This window comes from Dendrobates tinctorius, unplaced genomic scaffold, assembly GCF_039654945.1.
Source record: "Dendrobates tinctorius isolate UK_male_01 unplaced genomic scaffold, ASM3965494v1 ptg000073l, whole genome shotgun sequence".
Classification (NCBI taxonomy): Eukaryota; Metazoa; Chordata; class Amphibia; order Anura; family Dendrobatidae; genus Dendrobates; species Dendrobates tinctorius.
In genome coordinates this window covers 226,203-246,385 of record NW_027361741.1, presented here as the reverse complement: position 1 = coordinate 246,385, position 20,183 = coordinate 226,203, and the positions used below count along the sequence as shown (strand labels likewise).

Below are 20,183 nucleotides of genomic sequence, written 5' to 3'. Positions count from 1 at the left end.
GGCACCTGTACACACTAGCGTGGATGTCCTGGTCAGTTTTTCTGTTTATAGCAAATTCCTATGACATGTGCACTCCTACTCCCATCAACCCAGGGTGATTTTAATTAGCCGATTCCTTCCTGCCCTATAAATTGTAGGCTTTTCAGCCCAGAAGAGGTGACTTTTCAGGTTAGGAATGCCACAATTAGGTGATAGCTGTTGGGCTCACATATATTGGCCAATCTATGCGCCAAGTACTTTGTTTTCATCATAATCTGATCTGTTGATAGCAATTTTGCATTTCCACTTTTCTAATATTCCATATGTACAGTACATGATGTAGCTTTTAGCCATTTTCTATGGCAGTAATGCAGTTCTAATTTTCTAAATTTATTATTAGTATTTAAGAGTGGAACTATATTTTTCTTTAGATTTCGTAATACAAACTGCATACATTATTAAATAGTTCTTAGACCTGATAAGGCTGGCTGGTGTACTTTGGAAATCCATAGATGTACAATCTCTTATGAAAGTTTTCATGCCTTATATTAACAGGAGATTGGTTCAGATTAAATCTAAATAATAAAATACTTCCTTCAATTTAAAGATTACAAAGCCATTCAAACAGATATTTAAAAGTAAGTACACCAGCCTCTAGAGAGATCTAATAATGTATACAGTTTCTATTAAGACATCTGTTGACAGAGCCATTGCAATGATTGTCATTAAATGGTGTAGTGGCAGACATGAAGGGGTTACACTAACATACAGAACAGCAATGATAAATGAAAGGCGAGTATCATGGCGCTCCTTCATGACACAGGCACAGAAAAATAAGCTTAACATACCAGAATATTGAGATACCTAGGAATCATTCTTTGTCACCGGACATTTTTTTTTTTTTTTTTCTTATTTTTGCACTGGATACGCTCAATTCTAATGCAGTGAAATTGGATATTATTTGCAGCTTCAACTACCTAATGATAAAAACGAGCATGTCTGATTTCATGTCCTGAAAAGGTGCTTTCTGTAGCCCCAGGGGATTGTGCTATTCCAGCAAGGGCATGCGAGAAGACACACTCTTGTGGGGGTTAGATTGGCTGGAATAATCAGAGTCGCTCTCTGCATGCAGGGAGATAGATGGGAGGGGGAAGCTGTCCTAATGACATCATGCCAGGAACTTGTCGACTTAAACCAGGTTGCCATAGCAACAGCTAATGTCTCCATGTCAGCCTGTGCATAATTACAACAGAGGAAGAAAACACACACGCGCTCACGCACAGCCAAACAGACGCACACAGGATCAGACTATGGAATGAGAACAGATTTCTATTTCTAGACTAATCACATGACACCGGGAGGGAGACATACCAATGCATGGCACAGGCCTGCCACCTTATACTCCAGCTACCATGCTTCAGACAACAGTTCTCAGACACCTCTGGCCCAGCTGTCATTTCTACCACTCCAGAGGGATAAGGAAAGCTATACTGGGTGGAGGTGCATTGTCATCAGTAATCAGGAAGTGTGGGATTTATAGGCTCATTACTGCATCAATGTGACCGGGAGCAAGTGAACAATTAGGCTTACTACATGTGGCCATCACCCACAGGTTGTGTCCGCAGCCGGATTAGCAGCATCATTCACATTATATACCACAGTACACACTGTTTTTAGAACAAGTGAAGGATGGAAGCCCATCAAAGAGAAACAGATCCTTGGGAAATATTAGGAATGTCCTATCCCATGGGCTTTGAGGTGCTGTGCACAATCACCCTAGAAGGAATATGGTGAGAACAGATCTCCTGTATGGGATATGGAAGAGTTGACAGAAACCATGTAAACAAAAATATCCAACTCATCTGGAAAAGTGCAGCAAAAACCGAACCTGGATGGGAAGCCTCAAAGACGACCCTGACTACATGCCTTATGTCTGATTCTGTTCATGGTACAGTCTCATACCTACAGTCAGACACCACAAGAGATCCCCCTTAGCTCATTCACAGATTGTAATCATGTAGTGAGTATGGCCCTCACTCCTCTTGGTAGCTGTTATTTATGTGATTATTGTTATTCTGTAATGTCTTTCATCGTCTGTACAAGTCCCCTCTAAAATCTAAAGTGCTGCAGAATATGTTGGCGCTATAGAAATAAAATCATCATTATTGGAGGGCTATATAAATCTTATTATCCTGGTGTATCACCTAGAAATATGCTGATGGCAAACTTTTTTTCCTGCCCTCTCAATGGTAAGTTTGCTCTTATTACTTGGCTAGAAAAATTAAACTAGCTTCTGGAGTGGCTCAATTGATCACTAAAGTCTACAGAAGTACTTATGTATTTCCAAGCATTAGTACCACACAAACAGCCATTCCGACAAACCTTAAGTATGTCCAGTCATTCGCACAATAATAGCCCAGTGGGCAATTTTAAGACTTGAAATTCTCAGAGCTGCAATGGCTTCAATGACTGGGCTTTGAGGGAGAGGTTAAGGCTATGTTCACACGTTGACTTTTTTCTGCATTTTTTTCTGCAAATTCAAAGTGGCTTTATACAGTACCAGCAAAAGTTATGGGATTTGAGAAATCTCATGCACAGGCCTTTTTTGTTCCTGAATCATTTGAAAACTGCTGTGCTTTTTTGGAAACTGCAGTATAACACTTCTTTCAGCATTTTTCATTTTTGCAGCGTTTTTTCACCCATAGAAAGAAATAAGTACATGCAAAAAAAAAAAAAAAAAAAAAAGCAATGTTGCCATCAGTTTCTGCAGTGGTTTTAGGGTATTAAAAAAAATAAAAAATAGCAGGTGCAGCAGGATCTGAAACTTATTTTTGTAATTTTCTTACGTTTAAACCAAAATGTCTTGGTGTACTCACCTGAGAATGGCTGTTAGGATTAGTGCAGTTTAATTACATTAGCGATGTGTGGAAAAGTAAACATCGGCTGACCAAGATGTGAAATTGAACAATATCTGACCAAATCAATTGCCGACCAGTGTCAAAGTAAACATTGTCTGACCATCTCAACGCTCTGCCAATGTCATGGGTAAACTATGCCAGACCAATTCAGCTCCCCTCTCTGTTTTTTACATTTACAATTGTATTTTTTTCATGAATGCATATGAACTTTCTTGTTCAAAATAGTCATTTTTTCCAGACATAAAACTATTTAGTGTAAAAAGAGGTTATCAAATTGCCCTTTTTTTCAAAAATGTTTTATGGTTTCACATATATCTTGCATTGGCGGCCTAACACCATACATTGTTCATTTTGTATGCTGGAAGCAAAGCTGAACTTTCAGATCGTAAAAAAATACAGCAAGAAAAGCAGCAAAAAAAGCAGCAAAAAAGCCACAAAACCTGATTTTTGTCTGCAGCTTTTTAACGGTCAAGAGATCAGGTTTTGGCTGCAGAAAGACAGAAGAAAAACAGCAAAAAAAAAAAAAAACAACATGTGAACATAGCCTAAATGGGAATCTGTCAATAGGATCAATCCTCCCTAACCCATCTATTCTGGGCATGCAAGTCATAGGAAGCTGAATAAAATGGTACCTTGAAATCTGCGATAAGATGTCTAAAGCCCCCGTCTCACACAGCGAGCTCGCGGAAGGGTCACAGATTTTGGGACGCAACAGCGACCTCGCCACCAGCGATCTCACTACATGTGACTCCCAGCAGTTTTGAGTAAAATAGCACCGATGCCAGTGCAGATTAAGATCTCGACACCATGACAAACCAATCTCAAGCTGCACATGTGCATAATGAAGCCCGCACGAGATCAACCTGCGAAAACACTGCACACGCCTAGGACGGTGCAGGCAAAAAAATTAAGTAAGGAAGACTATATAGACACCAGAGATGCCGTGGCAGAGATGTAGACCCTATCCACAGTCCCGCCCCAATGCACAGAAACCAAAACTCCTAATGATTATTTAAATACAACTAGTCTGCGGATTTCTTCATTGAATGTATGGATTAAAATCAGTATAACAGGGCCATTACGGCTGTACCCTTAAGGTACTGTCACACTAAGCGATATCGCTAGCAATATCGCGATAACTTGTGACGTTACAGCGATATTGCTAGCGACATCGCTGTGTCTGATACTTACCTACGACCCGCTCCCCCGCTGGTTAACGCTGATCGCGCGTGAACGCCCAGTACTGTTTCTCGTCGTCAGCTTCCTGTGGAGAGACAAGCGACGAGCGTGGAGCCCGGCGGGAGGACGCAGGATCGCCTAGTGTGACAGGTAAGTAGCGACCCCCGTCCCCAGTGATGTCGCTGGTGAGATCTGCCTGTTGTGGCAGCTCACTAGCGACCACTTAGCGATGTACCAGCGATCCTGACCGCGTCATATCGCTGGCCGGGATCGCTGGTACATGGCTAAATGTGACAGTACCTTAAGGCCGGTCTCTTAGTATAATATGCATAACCCTGATGACAGGTTCTCTAAGAAAAATGTGGATTTTTCTGGAATAAAACATAGGATTGCAAATATCAAGGCATCATTTCATTCAGCTTCCTATGACCTACATGCCCATTTAGACTTCTTAGGAGGGTTGATTGTACTGAAATTCCTTTAAAATGAAGAACACTCCATACTTTTCACACATATGTGCCATATTCATTACTGATCATGGAACCTATGAGGTTAAGCAAATTGGATTGGTGCCTGTTGATATTTTCCTAGGTGACCCGTATTTTTTGTTTTTAATAGACAAGCTATATACTATGAATCTATAGCATCACCGACTGGACAAAAGTCACTGACTTAGTCTTCTTACTACATCTGAGGCCCCTCAAGTTCCTTTAGAAAGATTGCCGCATCAACAATCAGCACCCCAATCACCACTGTGGGAATGCTATACAGCCAGCAGGTCTGCACTGCAATTCCAAATCCACTACAGAAATCCGTGGATAAGCTTTGAATTTCTGCTGAGGATTGCAGGGCAAATACACTAAAAAAAAAAAATCTGCTGTTTCCTCTAGAGATCCTTTTAGAACCAATTAAAAAGTTACAATCTGAGAAGAACAGTTACCTCTTTGAGACAGATTTTTCCTCTCTTTCGCTGGGCTTCACAAACCATTTTCCAATGCGCACAAAACTTTTATCGAGCAAACACCTAGAGAAGAGGGGAAAAAATAAAAATTGATTAAATGAATTACCGTATTTTTCGGACCATAAGACGCACTTTTTCCCCCAAAAATTTTGGGGGAAAGTGGGGGGTGCGTCTTATGGTCGCAATGCACGGTACCTGGTGCGCTGGTGGCAGCGGGCGAGGCTCTGCGGTGCGGTGATGGCAGCGGGCGGCGCTCTGCGGTGCGGTGGTGGCAGCGGGCTGTGCTCCGGTGCAGGGGCGGCAGCGGCTCCGCCGGCGTTTCTTCGCAGCCCGGAGGCCCCCGCACACCCCTTGCTGGGCGCCGCCATGTTGCGGTGGCCTCCGGGAGCATGGACGCTGGTAAGATGGCCGCCGGTCCGGGGACGGCGCATGCGCAGCTTCAGATCTCGTGCCGAGATCTCGGGGGGACGAGATCTCGTTGCCGAGATTTGAATCTCGTCCCCCGAGATCTCGGCACGAGATCTGAAGCTGCGCATTCGCCGTCCCCGAACCGGCGGCCATCTTGCCGGGGTCCATGCTCCCAGAGGCCACCGCAACATGGCGGCGCCCAGCAAGGGGTGTGCAGGGGCCTCCGGGCTGCGAAGAAACGCCGGCGGAGCCGCCGCCGCCGCACCGGAGCACAGCGCGCTGCCACCACCGCAACGCAGAGCGCCGCCCGCTGCCACCACCGCAGAGCCCACCTGTCCCTGCCTCAGCTGCCCCTGCCACAGCTGCCGCTGCCCCTAACAGCTGCCACTGCCCACCTGCCCCAGCACAGCTGCCCCTGCCACAGCTGCTCCTCCCCCAGCACAGCTGCCCCTGCCACAGCTGCCCCTGCACAGCCCACCCGCCCCAGCCCCAGCACAGAGCCGCCGCCACCGCACGAGCCTGGACCACTGAATGACCCCTGTGACTACTTCTCCACCTGTGCCGGATCCCTTCCCAGGTAAGCTGAATTCGGACCGCAAGACGGACCCCCATTTGACACATTATTATTTTTTTCCCTATTTTCCTTCTGAAAATAGGGGTGCGTCTTATGGTCCGGTGCGTCTTATAGTAGGAAAAATACGGTATGTTCTATATGTCTAACATCCATAGTGTGTGGTGTACATATATATATATATAAAATTAACCACTGCATCAAAACCCTGTTATGGGTGGGCAGCCCAATCTTCAGACCTGGACCCCATTGAAAACCTCTGCAATGTAATCAAGAGGATGATGGATAGTCACAAGCCATCATGCAAAGAAGAACTGTTTAAATTTTTGCGCAAGAAGCAGTGTGAAAGTCTAGTGATAAGACACATGAAAGCTGTTTTTAAAAATCATGGAAATTTCACAAGACATTGATTTCTGAACTCTTCCTCACTTAAAACATTAGTATTGTTTTCTAAATGATTATGAACTTGTTTGCCTTTCATTATTTGAGGTCTGAAAGCACTGGGGTTTTTTGTTTTGTTTTAATTTTGAGCATTTCTCCTTTTCAGAAAAAAAAAAAAAAAAAAAAAAAAAATGTATTGCTTGAAAATTCGGAGACATGTTGTCAGAAGTTTATAGACTAAAAGAACAATTTACATTTTACTCAAAAATATACCTATAAAGAAAAAAATCAGACAAACTGAATATTTGGAAAAGGTCTCTTAATTTTTGCCAGAGCTGTGTGGCTGTGGCTGTGGCTGTGGCTGTGTGTGTGTGTGTGTGTGTGTGTGTGTGTGTGTGTGTGTGTGTGTGTGTGTGTGTGTGTGTGTGTGTGTGTGGAATTACTCAAGAAAATCAAAATACTTTCAGCACCATAAAGTAATATCTGATTACCTTATGTAATAATGCAATGCTCAGGTTACCTACCTCTCTAGTAGGTTGTGAATGGCCTTAAAAAGTAGTGTCCGACACTCATAGGACAGACCGTTGTCCCACAGCCCCTCTTCTTGCACTGAAAAAGAAAAACAAAGTTTTGCATTTAGAGCAGTGCAAAAAGTTTGATATTTAATATATCATACATGTATTTTTTTTCAGAAGCAAACAACTCTTTTTGACTTTGCTGTGATGGGTGAAAACCTAACATTTGCATATATAAAAAAAAAAAAAAAATTTGCAAGCTTAGATCCACACAGCTTATCAAATCTAGAAATCTGTGCGCCATACTGAAATACAGCGGCCTTTGCTTTAGAAATCCTTGGGCACAAATCATACTCCCTCAATTGTTCAGAAGTGAGATACTGTTTTATAAAGGACTGTGGTGAGATCAGGTGGTGTCAAACCTGTGACGGAAGCAGCCCTCCTTAACCCCTTACCTACAATTGACGTAATATTCCGTCCATGTGACCATGGACCTAATTACCATGGACGGAATATTACGTCACCATGATCAGCGGCGCCCACGTGGTGAGCGCCGCTGATCGCGGCCGGGTGTCAGCTAATTATCATAGCCGACACCCGGCACAATGTGTCAGGGGCGGTCACGGACCGCCCCCGACACGTTAACCCCTTGCACACCGCGATCAAACGCGATCGCGGTGTACCGGGGGTTAAAGGGAAGCATCGGCAGGGAGGGGGCTCCCTCCGTGCTTCCCTGAGCCCCCCACAGTAGCGCAATGTGCAGCGCTGCTGCAGGGGGCTCCTTTCCTCCAGGCCCCCGAATCCAAGATGGCGACGGGGGCCTTCGGGGGCCTTCGGAAGCTGGCTTCCTCAGTGCCTGCAAAGCGCAGGCATGAGGAAGTCTGCAGCAGTGCCTGTGACAGATCGCTGATCTGTCACAGTGATCTGTGATGTGACAGATCAGCGATCTGTCACAGGACAGTGATGTCCCACCTGGGACAAGGTAATAAAGTAAAAAAAAAAAAAAAAGTGTTAAAAATAATTTAAAAAAAAAAAAAAAAAAAAAAAAAAAAAAAAAAATCGCTAAATAAATTAGTAAAAAAAAAAAAAAAAAAAATATTCCCCAATAAATCCATTTTTTCAAAATAAAAAAAAACAAAAACAATAAAAGTACACATATTTGGTATCGCCGCGTCCGTAATGACCTGCCCTATAAAACTGTCCCATTAGTTAACCCCTTTAGCGAACCCCTTAAAAAATAAAAATAAAAAACGAAGCAAAAAATAATGATTTATCATCATACCACCGAACAAAAAGTGCAATAACGCGCAATCAAAAAGACACATAAATATCCATGGTACCGCTGAAAACGTCATCTTGTCCCGCAAAAAACGAGCCGCCATACAGCGTCATCCGCAAAAAAATAAAAAAGTTATAGCTCGCAGAATAAAGCGATACAAAAATAATTATTTTTTATATAAAATTGTTTTCATTGCAAAAAACCGACAAAACATAAAAAAACGACCTAAATGAGGTATCGCTGTAACCGTACTGACCCGAAGAATAAAACCGCTTTATCAGTTTTACCGCACGCGGAACGGTGTAAACGCACCCCCCCAAAAGAAATTCATGAAATGCTGGTTTTTGTTCAATCTGCGTCCCAAAAATCGGAATAAAAAGCGATCAAAAAATGTCACGTGCCCGAAAATGGTACCAATAAAAACGTCAACTCGTCCCGCAAAAAATAATATCTCACATGACTCGGTGGGTCAAAATACGGAAAAATTATAGCTATCAATATGTGGTGATGCAAAAACTACTTTTACAATAAAAAGCGTCTTTTAGCATGTGACAGCCGCCAAACATAAAAACCGCCATAAATAGTAAATCAAACCCCCCCGTTATCACCCCCTTAGTTAGGGAAAAATAATAAAACTAAAAGAAAATGTATTTATTTCCATTTTCCCGCTAGGGTTAGGGTAGGGTTAGGGTTAGGGCTAGGGCTAGGGTTAGGGCTAGGATTAGGGTTAGGGGTGTGTTGAGGTTAGGGTTAGAGTTATAATTGGGGGCTTTCCACTGTTTGGGCACATCAGGTGCTCTCCAAAGGCAACATGGCGTCTGATCTCAGTTCCAGCCAATTCTGCGTTGAAAAAGTTAAATGGTGCTCCTTCCCTTCCAAGCTCTGCCATGCGCCCAAACAGTGTTTTACCCCCACATGTAGGGTATCAGCCTACTCACGACAAATTACAAATCAACTTTTGGGGTCCAATTTCTCCTGTTACCCTTAGGAAAATAAAAAATTGGGGGCAAAAATATAATTTTGCGGAAAAAAATGTTTTTTTATTTTCACGCCCAGGCGTTATAAACTTCTGTGAAGCACTTGGGGGTTCAAAGTGCTCTCCACACATCTAGATAAGCTCCGTGGGGGGTCTAGTTTCCAAAATGGGGTCACTTGTGGGGAGTTTCAATAGTTTAGGTACATCAGGGGCTCTCCAAACGCACATGACACCCGCAGACCAATCCATCAAAGTCTGCATTCCAAAACGTCACTACTTCCCTTCCGAGCCCCGACGTGTGCCCATACAGTAGTTTTCTCCCACATATGAGGTATCAGCGTACTCAGGACAAATTGGACAACAACTTTTGGGGTCCAATTTCTCCTGTTACCCTTGGGAAAATAAAAAAATGGGGACTAAAAGATGTTTGTGGAAAAAATACGATTTTTTTATTTTCACGCCCGGACGTTATAAACTTCAGTGAAGCACTGGGGGGTTCAAAGTGCTCACAACACATCTAGATAAGTTCCTTGGGGGGTCTAGTTTCCAAAATGGTGTCATTTGTGGGGGGTTTCTAGTGTTTTGGTACATCAGGGGTTTTCCAATCGCGACATGGTGTCCGATCTCAATTCTAGCCAAAAACGTCAAATGGCGCTGCTTCCCTTCTGAGCTCTGCTATGCGCCCAAATAGTCATTTACACCCACATATGGGGTATCAGCGTACTCAGGACAAATTGCACAATAACTTTTAGGGTCCTGTTACCCTTGGAAAAATAAAAATTGGGGGTGAAAAGATCATTTTTGTGGAAAAAATATGATTTTTTTAATTGTACCGTTGTACGTTATAAACTTCTGTGACGCCCTTGTGGGTTCAAAGTTCTCACCACATATCTAGATAAGTTCCTTGGGGGGTCTAGTTTCCAAAATGGGGTCACTTGGGGGGTTTCCACTGTTTAGGTACATCAGGGGCTCTCCAAACGCGGCATGGCGTCCGATCTGAATTCCAGCCAATTTTGCATTGAAAAAGTCAAACGGCGCTCCTTCCCTACTGAGGTCTGCCATGCGCCGAAACAGTGGTTCCACCCCACATATCAGGTATCAGTGTACGCAGGACAAATTGCACAATAACTTTTGCAGTCCAATTTCTCCTGTTACCCTTGGTAAAATAAAGAAAATTGAACCTGAAGTATTTTTTTTGTGAAAAAAAGTTAAATGTTCATTTTTTTTTTTTAATATTCAAAAAATTCCTGTGACGCACCTAAAGGGTTAATAAACTTCTTGAATGTGGTTTTAAGCACCTTAAGGGGTGCATTTTTTAGAATGGTGTCACTTTTGGGTATTTTCTATCATATAGACCCCTCAAAGTGGCTTCAAATGTGAAGTGGTCCCTAAAAATAAAATGGTGTTGCAAAAAAGAGAAATCGCTGGTCAATTTTTAACCCTTATAACTTCCTAACAAAAAAAAATTTTGGTTCCAAAATTGTGCTCTTGTAAAGTAAACATGTGGGAAATGTTATGTATTAAGTTTTTTGTGTGCCGTATCGCTGTGATTTAAGGGCATAAAAATTCAAAGTTGGAAAATTGCGAAATTTTCAAAATTTTCGCCAAATTTCCGTTTTTTTCACAAATAAACGCAAGTTATTTGAATGCAATTTTACCACTAACATGAAGTACAATATGTCACGAGAAAACAATGTCAGAATCACCGGGATCCATGGAAGCGTTCCAGAGTTATGACCTCATAAAGGGACAGTGGTCAGAATTGTAAAAATTGGCCCGGTAGTTAACGTGCAAACCACCCTTGGTAGTGAAGGGGTTAAATTTCTGTGTTCTGCTCCTACGACGAGAGGAGTACTACAGAACTGCATTGCGCAGATGTGAGCAGAGAAGTTGCGTCCAGGATGGGTCAGATTTACAAATAGATTGGGAATGTGGCAGGAGAAATACATTTTAGGTGATGGTGTTCTAGTCAATTGTTTTTTTTGTTTTTTTTTATTGGAAAGACGAGTAGCGCTTAGCCCACACTAAAAGTTGGGGATGAGGAAATTCCAGGTCAGCTAATTAAAAACGTGGATTTATGTGAATGCTTATTTTCATATCTGCAGGCACAGGTATTGGCAGTACACAGACCAGTTCTACACAAGGTTTCCATTTACCGAAAGTTGTACGTTCCAGGGTTACATAATTTATTTTGCAATAACTAGGCGACATTTACATAAAGTGAACCTGTCCTAAAGGGCCAGATCAATCTACATCTGAACCGAAAACATCCCCCTCCTGCGAACACTTTTCTAGAAGCAGCTGCACAATGGGGAGATGCACCTTCTTGCATGCTGCTATATTAGAGCACACATTATATCCACCTGCATGCAGCACGGCAGTAACAACACAATGGAAGTGCCATAAACACAAACTATCAAAAAGTCGTTAAGAATGCTGGGGACCCTCTGATTACTATACATCCTCGTTATACACCAGAATGAAGAGCTGCCGAGTTAAGTCCATCCCGCTCTAGTAGTCTCGAGTCACCCATGCATTATATGCAACCCTACATTTCCAGATGGGACCTTTTGTCTGGACAATGTCAGCAGCAGATATCTGCCAGGAGGTGAAGGGGTCATTTAGTTTCATCCACAATTTAGCCTAACTTATGAAAGTTGACTGGATCCAACATTGACAAATTCTGCCAGCAGACATTATAAGGTTCTTTACATATTCGGCCCAAGCTGCCACTTAAGCATACTCCCTTGCTCACAATCTCCTACCAGATGCCAATTTTTGACAAAGTAGAAAAAGAAAAATGTACACAGTGAATAAGTCATGTCTATTGTGGCAACCTTGTAATTAAAAACCTGTCTGTTTATACCAGGGAAATATACAGCATGGGGGATAATCCCAGACTAATATTCTAAATAGTGGAGAACTGAGAAACATTTGTGTGCACGATCACTTACTAAAGTGTTCCATGCCAATTTCCAGTTATTCCACAATATCAAGTTCTCAAAACTTCAGCAAATCAAAACAAACATACCGAAGAAGTGTCTAAAAGTGAATAACTGCAGATCAACAACATAATAAGCCAATCAGCGGCTGTTTAAAGGCCCCTCACGAGGTCATTAATACAAATATTCTGTCCCAGGTACAGTAGGCATGATGTCCAGCAAAATATACATAGTTTACATTGTGAGCCGTGCTGCAGAAATAACTGATTTATAGGCGAAAATAAATCGATCTGAGGAACCAGCATTCTGATTGTTATCATTGACCTATATTAACAAACTAACAAACATGCTTTCCTATAAAATACTCAGCCACTTATCGGTGGATAATTAATATTGCAAATAGAAGATTCAAGGACAACACTTGGAGACTCCTACATCTCCCTCAGCCCCGCTCCCCCAACCAAAAAAAAATGTGGAAGAAATGTACGCAATTCTCTATTTTTATGTAATCCATATTGACTGCTACAGTGGATAATCCTATCCACACATGTTCAATGTTACCAAAAGACGACCAACCTTCTGGGAACTTTCTTTACTGGAAAGATCTTTCATGGACCAACAACTTTGCTGCAGATGATTATAGTAGTCATTGGGCCAGATAAAACATTTGAACCAACGTTTGGAAGCACAAATAAATGTGTAATCACTTTTCATTAATTACCCATTAAAGGGTGCTCAGACCACTTGAGGGTAAATCCTACTTCCATCTGTCCTACACTTCTAGTCCTGAGGAAGTAGGGGAGAGAAGGAAATTAATAAAACTGCAGAACAAAGTGATCTTCTAGAAGGTAATCTGTTGTAACAAAATAGTCAAGATGCAATAATATATCTGATGGAATGGAAAAGAATATCTGGTCTTTATGAGAGGATGAATTTCTCAGAGAAGTTTCAGTAACAATTTCAAAAAAGTTAGGACGCGGTGTAAAATGTAAAGAATATAAGAATACAAGGACCTAGAAATCTCATAGCGATTTTATTTACAACAGAACAGAAGGTGAAAGTTAGACATTTTTCCATTTGGTTTAAAATGTCTAAATTAATTCATCTAGAAATTAATGGAAGCAAGACATTTTATACTAGAGAGGCAGGGTCTCTCAAAAAGCCAAGATGATCAGAGATTCACAAATCTAAACAACTGAATTGAAAAATTGTCTAACAATTTAAAATACCGAATATACTCGTGTATAAGCCGAGATTTTCGGCCCATTTTTTTGCAAATACTTGTAATAACCCATCATCTAGATTACAGAATATCAAAAGATTCAGAGATTCTGGAGAAATATATGAACATAAACGACAAGGTTGACTGTCAATATTGGATGCTTGTGATTAACAGGTCCTTAAGGCAGCACTGCATTAATAACAAGCATGATCGAGTCGTGCAAACCACTGTATGGGCGCAGGAATACAGTGCCTACAAGTAGTATTCAACCCCCTGCAGATTTAGCAGGTTTGATAAGATGCAAATAAGTTAGAGCCTTCAAACTTCACACAAGAGCAGGATTTATTAACAGATGCATAAATCTTACAAACCAAAAAGTTATGTTGCTCAGTTAAATTTTAATAAATTTTAAACATAAAAGTGTGGGTCAATTATTATTCAACCCCTAGGTTTAATATTTTGTGGAATAACCCTTGTTTGCAATTACAGCTAATAATCGTCTTTTATAAGACCTGATCAGGCCGGCACAGGTCTCTGGAGTTATCTTGGCCCACTCCTCCATGCAGATCTTCTCCAAGTTATCTAGGTTCTTTGGGTGTCTCATGTGGACTTTAATCTTGAGCTCCTTCCACAAGTTTTCAATTGGGTTAAGGTCAGGAGACTGACAAGGCCACTCCAACACCTTGATTTTTTGCCTCTTGAACCAGGCCTTGGTTTTCTTGGCTGTGTGCTTTGGGTCGTTGTCTTGTTGGAAGATGAAATGACGACCTATCTTAAGATCCTTGATGGAGGAGCGGAGGTTCTTGGCCAAAATCTCCAGGTAGGCCGTGCTATCCATCTTCCCATGGATGCGACCAGGTGGCCAGGCCCCTTGGCTGAGAAACAGCCCCACAGCATGATGCTGCCACCGCCATGCTTGACTGTAGGGATGGTATTCTTGGGGTCGTATGCAGTGCCATCCAGTCTCCAAACGTCACGTGTGTGGTTGGCACCAAAGATCTCGATCTTGGTCTCATCAGACCAGAGAACCTTGAACCAAGTCTGTCTCAGAGTCCTCCAAGTGATCATGAGCAAACTGTAGACGAGCCTTGACATGACGCTTTGAAAGTGAAGGTACCTTACGGGCTCGTCTGGAACGGAGACCATTGCGGTGGAGTACGTTACTTATGGTATTGACTGAAACCAGTGTCCCCACTGCCATGAGATCTTCCCGGAGCTCCTTCCTTGTTGTCCTTGGGTTAGCCTTGACTCTTCGGACAAGCCTGGCCTCGGCACGGTAGGAAACTTTCAAAGGCTGTCCAGGCCATGGAAGGCTAACAGTAGTTCCATAAGCCTTCCATTTCCGGATGATGCTCCCAACAGTGGAGACAGGTAGGCCCAACTCCTTGGAAAGGGTTTTGTACCCCTTGCCAGCCTTGTGACCCTCCACGATCTTGTCTCTGATGGCCTTGGAATGCTCCTTTGTCTTTCCCATGTTGACCATGTATGAGTGCTGTTCACAAGTTTGGGGAGGGTCTTAAATAGTCAGAAAAGGCTGGAAAAAGAGATAATTAATCCAAACATGTGAAGCTCATTGTTCTTTGTGCCTGAAATACTTCTTAATACTTTAGGGGAACCAAACAGAATTCTGGTGGTTTGAGCGGTTGAATAATAAATGACCCTCTGAATAAACTTTTCACAATTTAAAAAAAAATTAAACAAAGAAATAACATTCTTTTTTGCTGCAGTGCATTTCACACTTCCAGGCTGATCTACAGTCCAAATGTCACAATGCCAAGTTAATTCCGAATGTGTAAACCTGCTAAATCTGCAGGGGGTTGAATACTACTTGTAGGCACTGTACATATAGAAGTCATTGTCTGAGCACAGTTCGCCATGCATTCCACAAATGAAAGTTAAAGAGAACCTGTCAGCACAATTCTGTCATGTCAAGAAAAGACATGGCTGTAATACTGATTGCATTGATACCTTTGATGAAGAGATCTGCTTTGTTGTTCTTCTGTAATCACCATTTGAAGTTCTCTGCTAATTGGATTTCGGTGCACAGAGGCCAGACTGTACACTGGGTCTTACCCCGCATCTGATTCCCAGCATCTCCGCCTGCCTTCAGTCTTTGATTGACAGGTTGCTTCTGAGCTTTCAAACAGTTGAGGAAGGCGAGTCACAGACCGGAGGCAGGCAGTGGAGCCCAGACTCGCCTGACAGGGATTCCCCTGTATACTGACATCTAATTAGCAGAAAACTTCATGACAGGTAGTACAATATCATATAAAAAAAAAAAAAAAAAAAAAAAAAATCGGTAGACTTGTGAGGTAAAACACCTCCAAATTATGGCAGGTTTGAACACAAAAAAATTTCCAAAACAGATTCCATGACATAATTATGGCGCCACAGTTGCAGATCAGGCTGGGTTCACATTTATACATATACATATGTTGTGCACTGCATAGAGGAGACTGTTTAAATCACCTTTTTTTCTGAGACACAGATGGACGTAGAATGCGGATTGGATCAGTACATAATTACCAGTACTTCAAATCCTGACATGAGAAGCATTAATCAAAGGGCACACCAAGCGGCGGATGCCCCCAAACAGTACCGTGGACAACATGTTGGACTAATACACCTTTTGTAACAAACTTGGAGAGCTTCGTCTTCCTTCTAAATATGTCAACTCCATGATTACCGTATGTCATATGACACCGAGCTGAATATCTTCACTTTGTGCTGCCATATGCAACAGCCAAAGACTGACAGGTTGGGAATTACATATCTGGGTAATTATCTGCACCAAATACTGTAAATATTGATGGAAAACGAGCGGATAAGTAGTTTAATGCAGGAGGAACTGTAATTGAATGGCAAATATTTATCAGCCACAACCCATAAAATCATAAAGAATATGAATTGCATAAAAACAATGTGGAGGACTGGGAAATTAGGTTCAGGCGGTGCGGAGACTGCAAAATATGCAAAGTCAGCGCTAAATCTTGCCATTCTGTCCACAGAGCAAAGAATGTATTATAGTAAAATTATCGCTGGCTTGCTAGGATAAGCATGAGCACAATGAACTGCTCAGCGAGTCCTATTTACAGAAAGAATGTGGCAAGGTCTCCATCCAAACCCTTGGAAATGCAAGTTTTAGGCATTTCCCAGCCATTTGTGGCAGTGAGGCAGTTAAACTGAGTAGGTAGTGCTCCCCTGCTAGGCACTGCTGTGCTTTATGTGCAGCTCTGCAACCAATTGGAGAGAAGCTGCTGCAGCAGCACATGCTCCATCCACAACAGAGCAGGGAGCTGCTAATGGGGGACTTGGATCAGTGCCTGGCCTCATCACTCACAGACACAGGGGGGAGGGAAGTGCAGGGCGAGAGACTCAGAAAGGAAAGTACAGGATAAAAGACAGAAAAAGGAGGGGGGCGATGAGGGACTAGAAGCACGGCCTGGCTCTACCCCGCGTCCATATATTTATATATGATGAATAACAGCACAGCAGACTGCTACACCTTACTCTACAAGTCTGCGAAAAATAATATAGAAAGCTAGCGTATGGCCTATCCAGACAGGCAAAATGCAGAAGGCTGACAGCGACTGCTCCTAATATCATCGCTATTACGCTACAGTCAGATGGCTCCAGGTGGTCGATAACCTTATAGTCAGCCGCAAGGTGGGACATGGTCATGACAGACAATGTCAGATGCATGTCAGAAGGGGACACTGGGACAAACTTTTATTAGGAACATCAGCTCCTCATTTTTCTATAGCCAGTCTTCTGGCAGTGTTTCTATATTAAGATGGCATTTCATGTCTGTCTCTATACAAAGATTAAAACACACCTCTATGTAAACCTTTTTTTTTTATTATTAATTATTATTATTATGGTGGACTTGTCAAAACTGGTGATAGTTAGAGTAGTGACTATGTGGGCAGAAATTCTTCAGCACCACCTGCCACTAAATCAAATCGAAAACCACCAAAACCCTTTTTCCCTGCTTGAAATGGTGGATATCAAGGCTAATGTACTAGTACCAACATTCAGAGATTGAAGGTTATAACACGGAGGACCGTGAAATCAAATGCAAACACCACAAAGAGAAAGGTCCTCCAATGAAGGTTAAAAAATTATGTTTTTATTCAATGAGTAACATATTATATTGGTTCATAATACCTGAAACAAAATCCTGCACATGATAATTATTTGTATACTGGCGTTGCTGGTTTTCCCATGTGTGGTCTCCTCAAAAAGGGAACAAAGCACTTAAAATTAAGGTATTAAATGATCATCATGATATATCATCTAATAATTCTCTTGTGTTGTTTGCATTTAATGTACAAGTACAACAGGACCCAATTGTAGCTTCACTAAAATTACTTAGCGACTCTACACTGTTCATATGAACTTTTCTGGATGTTAGAGGGGAAACGCGTACCTATCCTGTGCTAGAGATACCCTTGATGAGGATAGCCCTGTAATAACCCTCTGGAAGAGTTTCTGCTCCACAGTGTTTGCCTATACACTACACTTTGCACACTGGAGCAAACATGGTGCCAATTGTGAGCCAGCTAATAATGCAGGGAGATTAGGGTCTGAACTTTGCAGAACTGTGGCTGCACCTTTGCAGTATGGATTTGGTGAAAATACTTAATTTTTTTGTGTAGACTGGGCAGCACGGTGGCTCAGTGGTTAGCACTGTTGCTTTGCAGCGCTGGGGTTCTGGGTTCAGATCCCACCTAGGATAATATCTGTAAGGTGTTTGAATGTTCTCCCAGTGTTTGTGCGAGTTTCGTCTAGGTACTTTGTGTCTTTCCACGCTCCAAAGACATATTGATAGATTGTGAGCTCAAATGGGGATAGTGATGATGATGTCTACAAACCGCTGCGGAATATGATGGCACTATATAAGCAAAGCATAATTATTTTTATTAAATCTTGCAAGTTTACAATGTGGAATTTACCCTTTGCAACGTATTTGGTGAAATCCGCTGCAGAAAAAATAAATACATATGCGGCCCAATCTGCATGGACAGAATAAAAATTATTCAACTATATCATGTACTGTAAAATAATATTCATTTACTTCTCAGACAATGGCAACGAATCTAAAGTTTGTTTTTTTTTAACTGGCTTTAAAACAAGAGGCTGCACCTGACTCTACAAACACAGCTACTCTTTGTCATATGTTATATTTTTGCTATTTCTTTCAAAGTGGATTATCAGTAACAAAGTGACAACCAATATGGTGATGGATAATTTGTTGTAGCTAGGGATCATGTGTAATCATCACCTGGTGCAGCCAGTAGAAACGGCAGCAGGAAGGAGCATTTTTCCCTGTGGTGCATCTTCTAGAAACCCCATCATAGTAAGGTAACCCGCTAACATTTTCCTTTAAAGGCAATGATTCCATCTATACATGTCATGCTTTTCTGCTTTTAGGCGTTATAGGTCAGTATTACAGCCAAGCACTACATAAACAGAACACAGTACAAATATGACAAAACACAAGTTTTAAGTGCACGACTTAAAAGTTGTCAGAAGATGGCACTGTAGAGTCCAGCATTGAGAGGACACTAAGAATGTACATACAACAAAAACCATTACACGATGAACACATAGTGGGAGTTTTCTTTAAACATTCCTTGTTAGAAAAGTCAGGGGACACTCAGTGAGTAAGACTCGGGATAAAACAAGTACCGTAGATGTGATTGAAGACAGCACAGGGAGAGGTATCTTTTAATCCACGTCAGTTATCACAAAATCCACATTATACTCAATTTTTATTTACTTGCAGCCAGCAGTCTAGGTGTGGCTAATGGGTCACTTTACTACACCAACTTCCAAGAGGCTCATTTGGGGTCAGGCTGCTCTGACATCCATCAATCCCTGTAGTGCTCACTACTTGGGCACATCCAGTAGCTGCGACACTGGGGTCACAATTCTGCAATGTCTGTTGTACACAAGAACAGCTCTAATAGAAGATATACTGGCACTATGGAAAGCCCTATCAGATACCAAGGAGCACACTATATTAAATATCCCAGACTGCTCTCTGTTCTACATGCTACCCATCCATGGCACCACACCCTTGCTCATGACAGATCATATAGAGCCTGATGAGCTGGATCTGATCATCTTGTCAGAGCATTCATTGAAGGATTGCCTATGGGGAACAGATCTGAAGTCAGCACACTAATGACTCCAGACGCAGCCACAATAGAAAGTGAAAGCACATCCTAAGGCCTCTTTCACACATCAGGTTTTCGCCGTCAGGCGTGATCCGGCGCTTTTGACAGAAACCGGATCCGGCGAAATGCAATGCCGGATCCGGTTTCCCCCCCCCATTGACTTGCATTTGCGCCGGATCGCGCCGGATGGCCATGCGTTTCATCCGGTTTTCGCCGGATCCGGCAATGTGTCGCGATCCGGCGTCTGGAAAAAACGGCTACTGTAACGTTTTTTGTCTCCGGCGAAAAAGCCGGACCCTCCGGATCCGGCGCGTCCGGTTTTTTCACACAATGAAAGCCTATGAGCGCCGCAATGCGCCTGATCCGGCGAAAGCCGGATCCGGTGGCCGGATCCGGTTTTTTTGGTCTGAGCATGCTCAGTAGCTCTGCCCACAAGACATATATAAAAGCAAGACAGTGGGACCCACAGCCACACCCAACATGCCACCCAAGAAAGCAACCAAGCGCAGCAGGAGAAGGCAGGAGACCACTGCAGCACCATCAGCACCACCACCACCCCAAATGGAGCAGCAAATGGAACAGCAAATGGAACATGCTGAGGAGGGGAGTCCAGCAGCAGATGAGAGACGGTAATTATCAAATCCCCCATTCCTCCAAACTAGGGCCATGG

At 42.5% G+C, this 20,183-nt stretch overlaps 1 protein-coding gene across 2 annotated transcripts in view; it reads right to left on the bottom strand.

Moving 5' to 3' along the window:
• Window positions 1-20,183, bottom strand: part of MED13L (mediator complex subunit 13L) — a 250,774-nt gene that overhangs the window by 78,932 nt on the left and 151,659 nt on the right. For both annotated transcript variants that reach the window (XM_073582553.1, XM_073582554.1), the window contains exons 3-4: window positions 6,922-7,006; window positions 5,017-5,100 (exon numbers count right to left, since the gene is read on the bottom strand). In XM_073582553.1, the coding sequence (XP_073438654.1) occupies window positions 5,017-5,100; window positions 6,922-7,006 (169 nt within the window). The remainder of the gene's footprint in view (window positions 1-5,016; window positions 5,101-6,921; window positions 7,007-20,183) is intronic.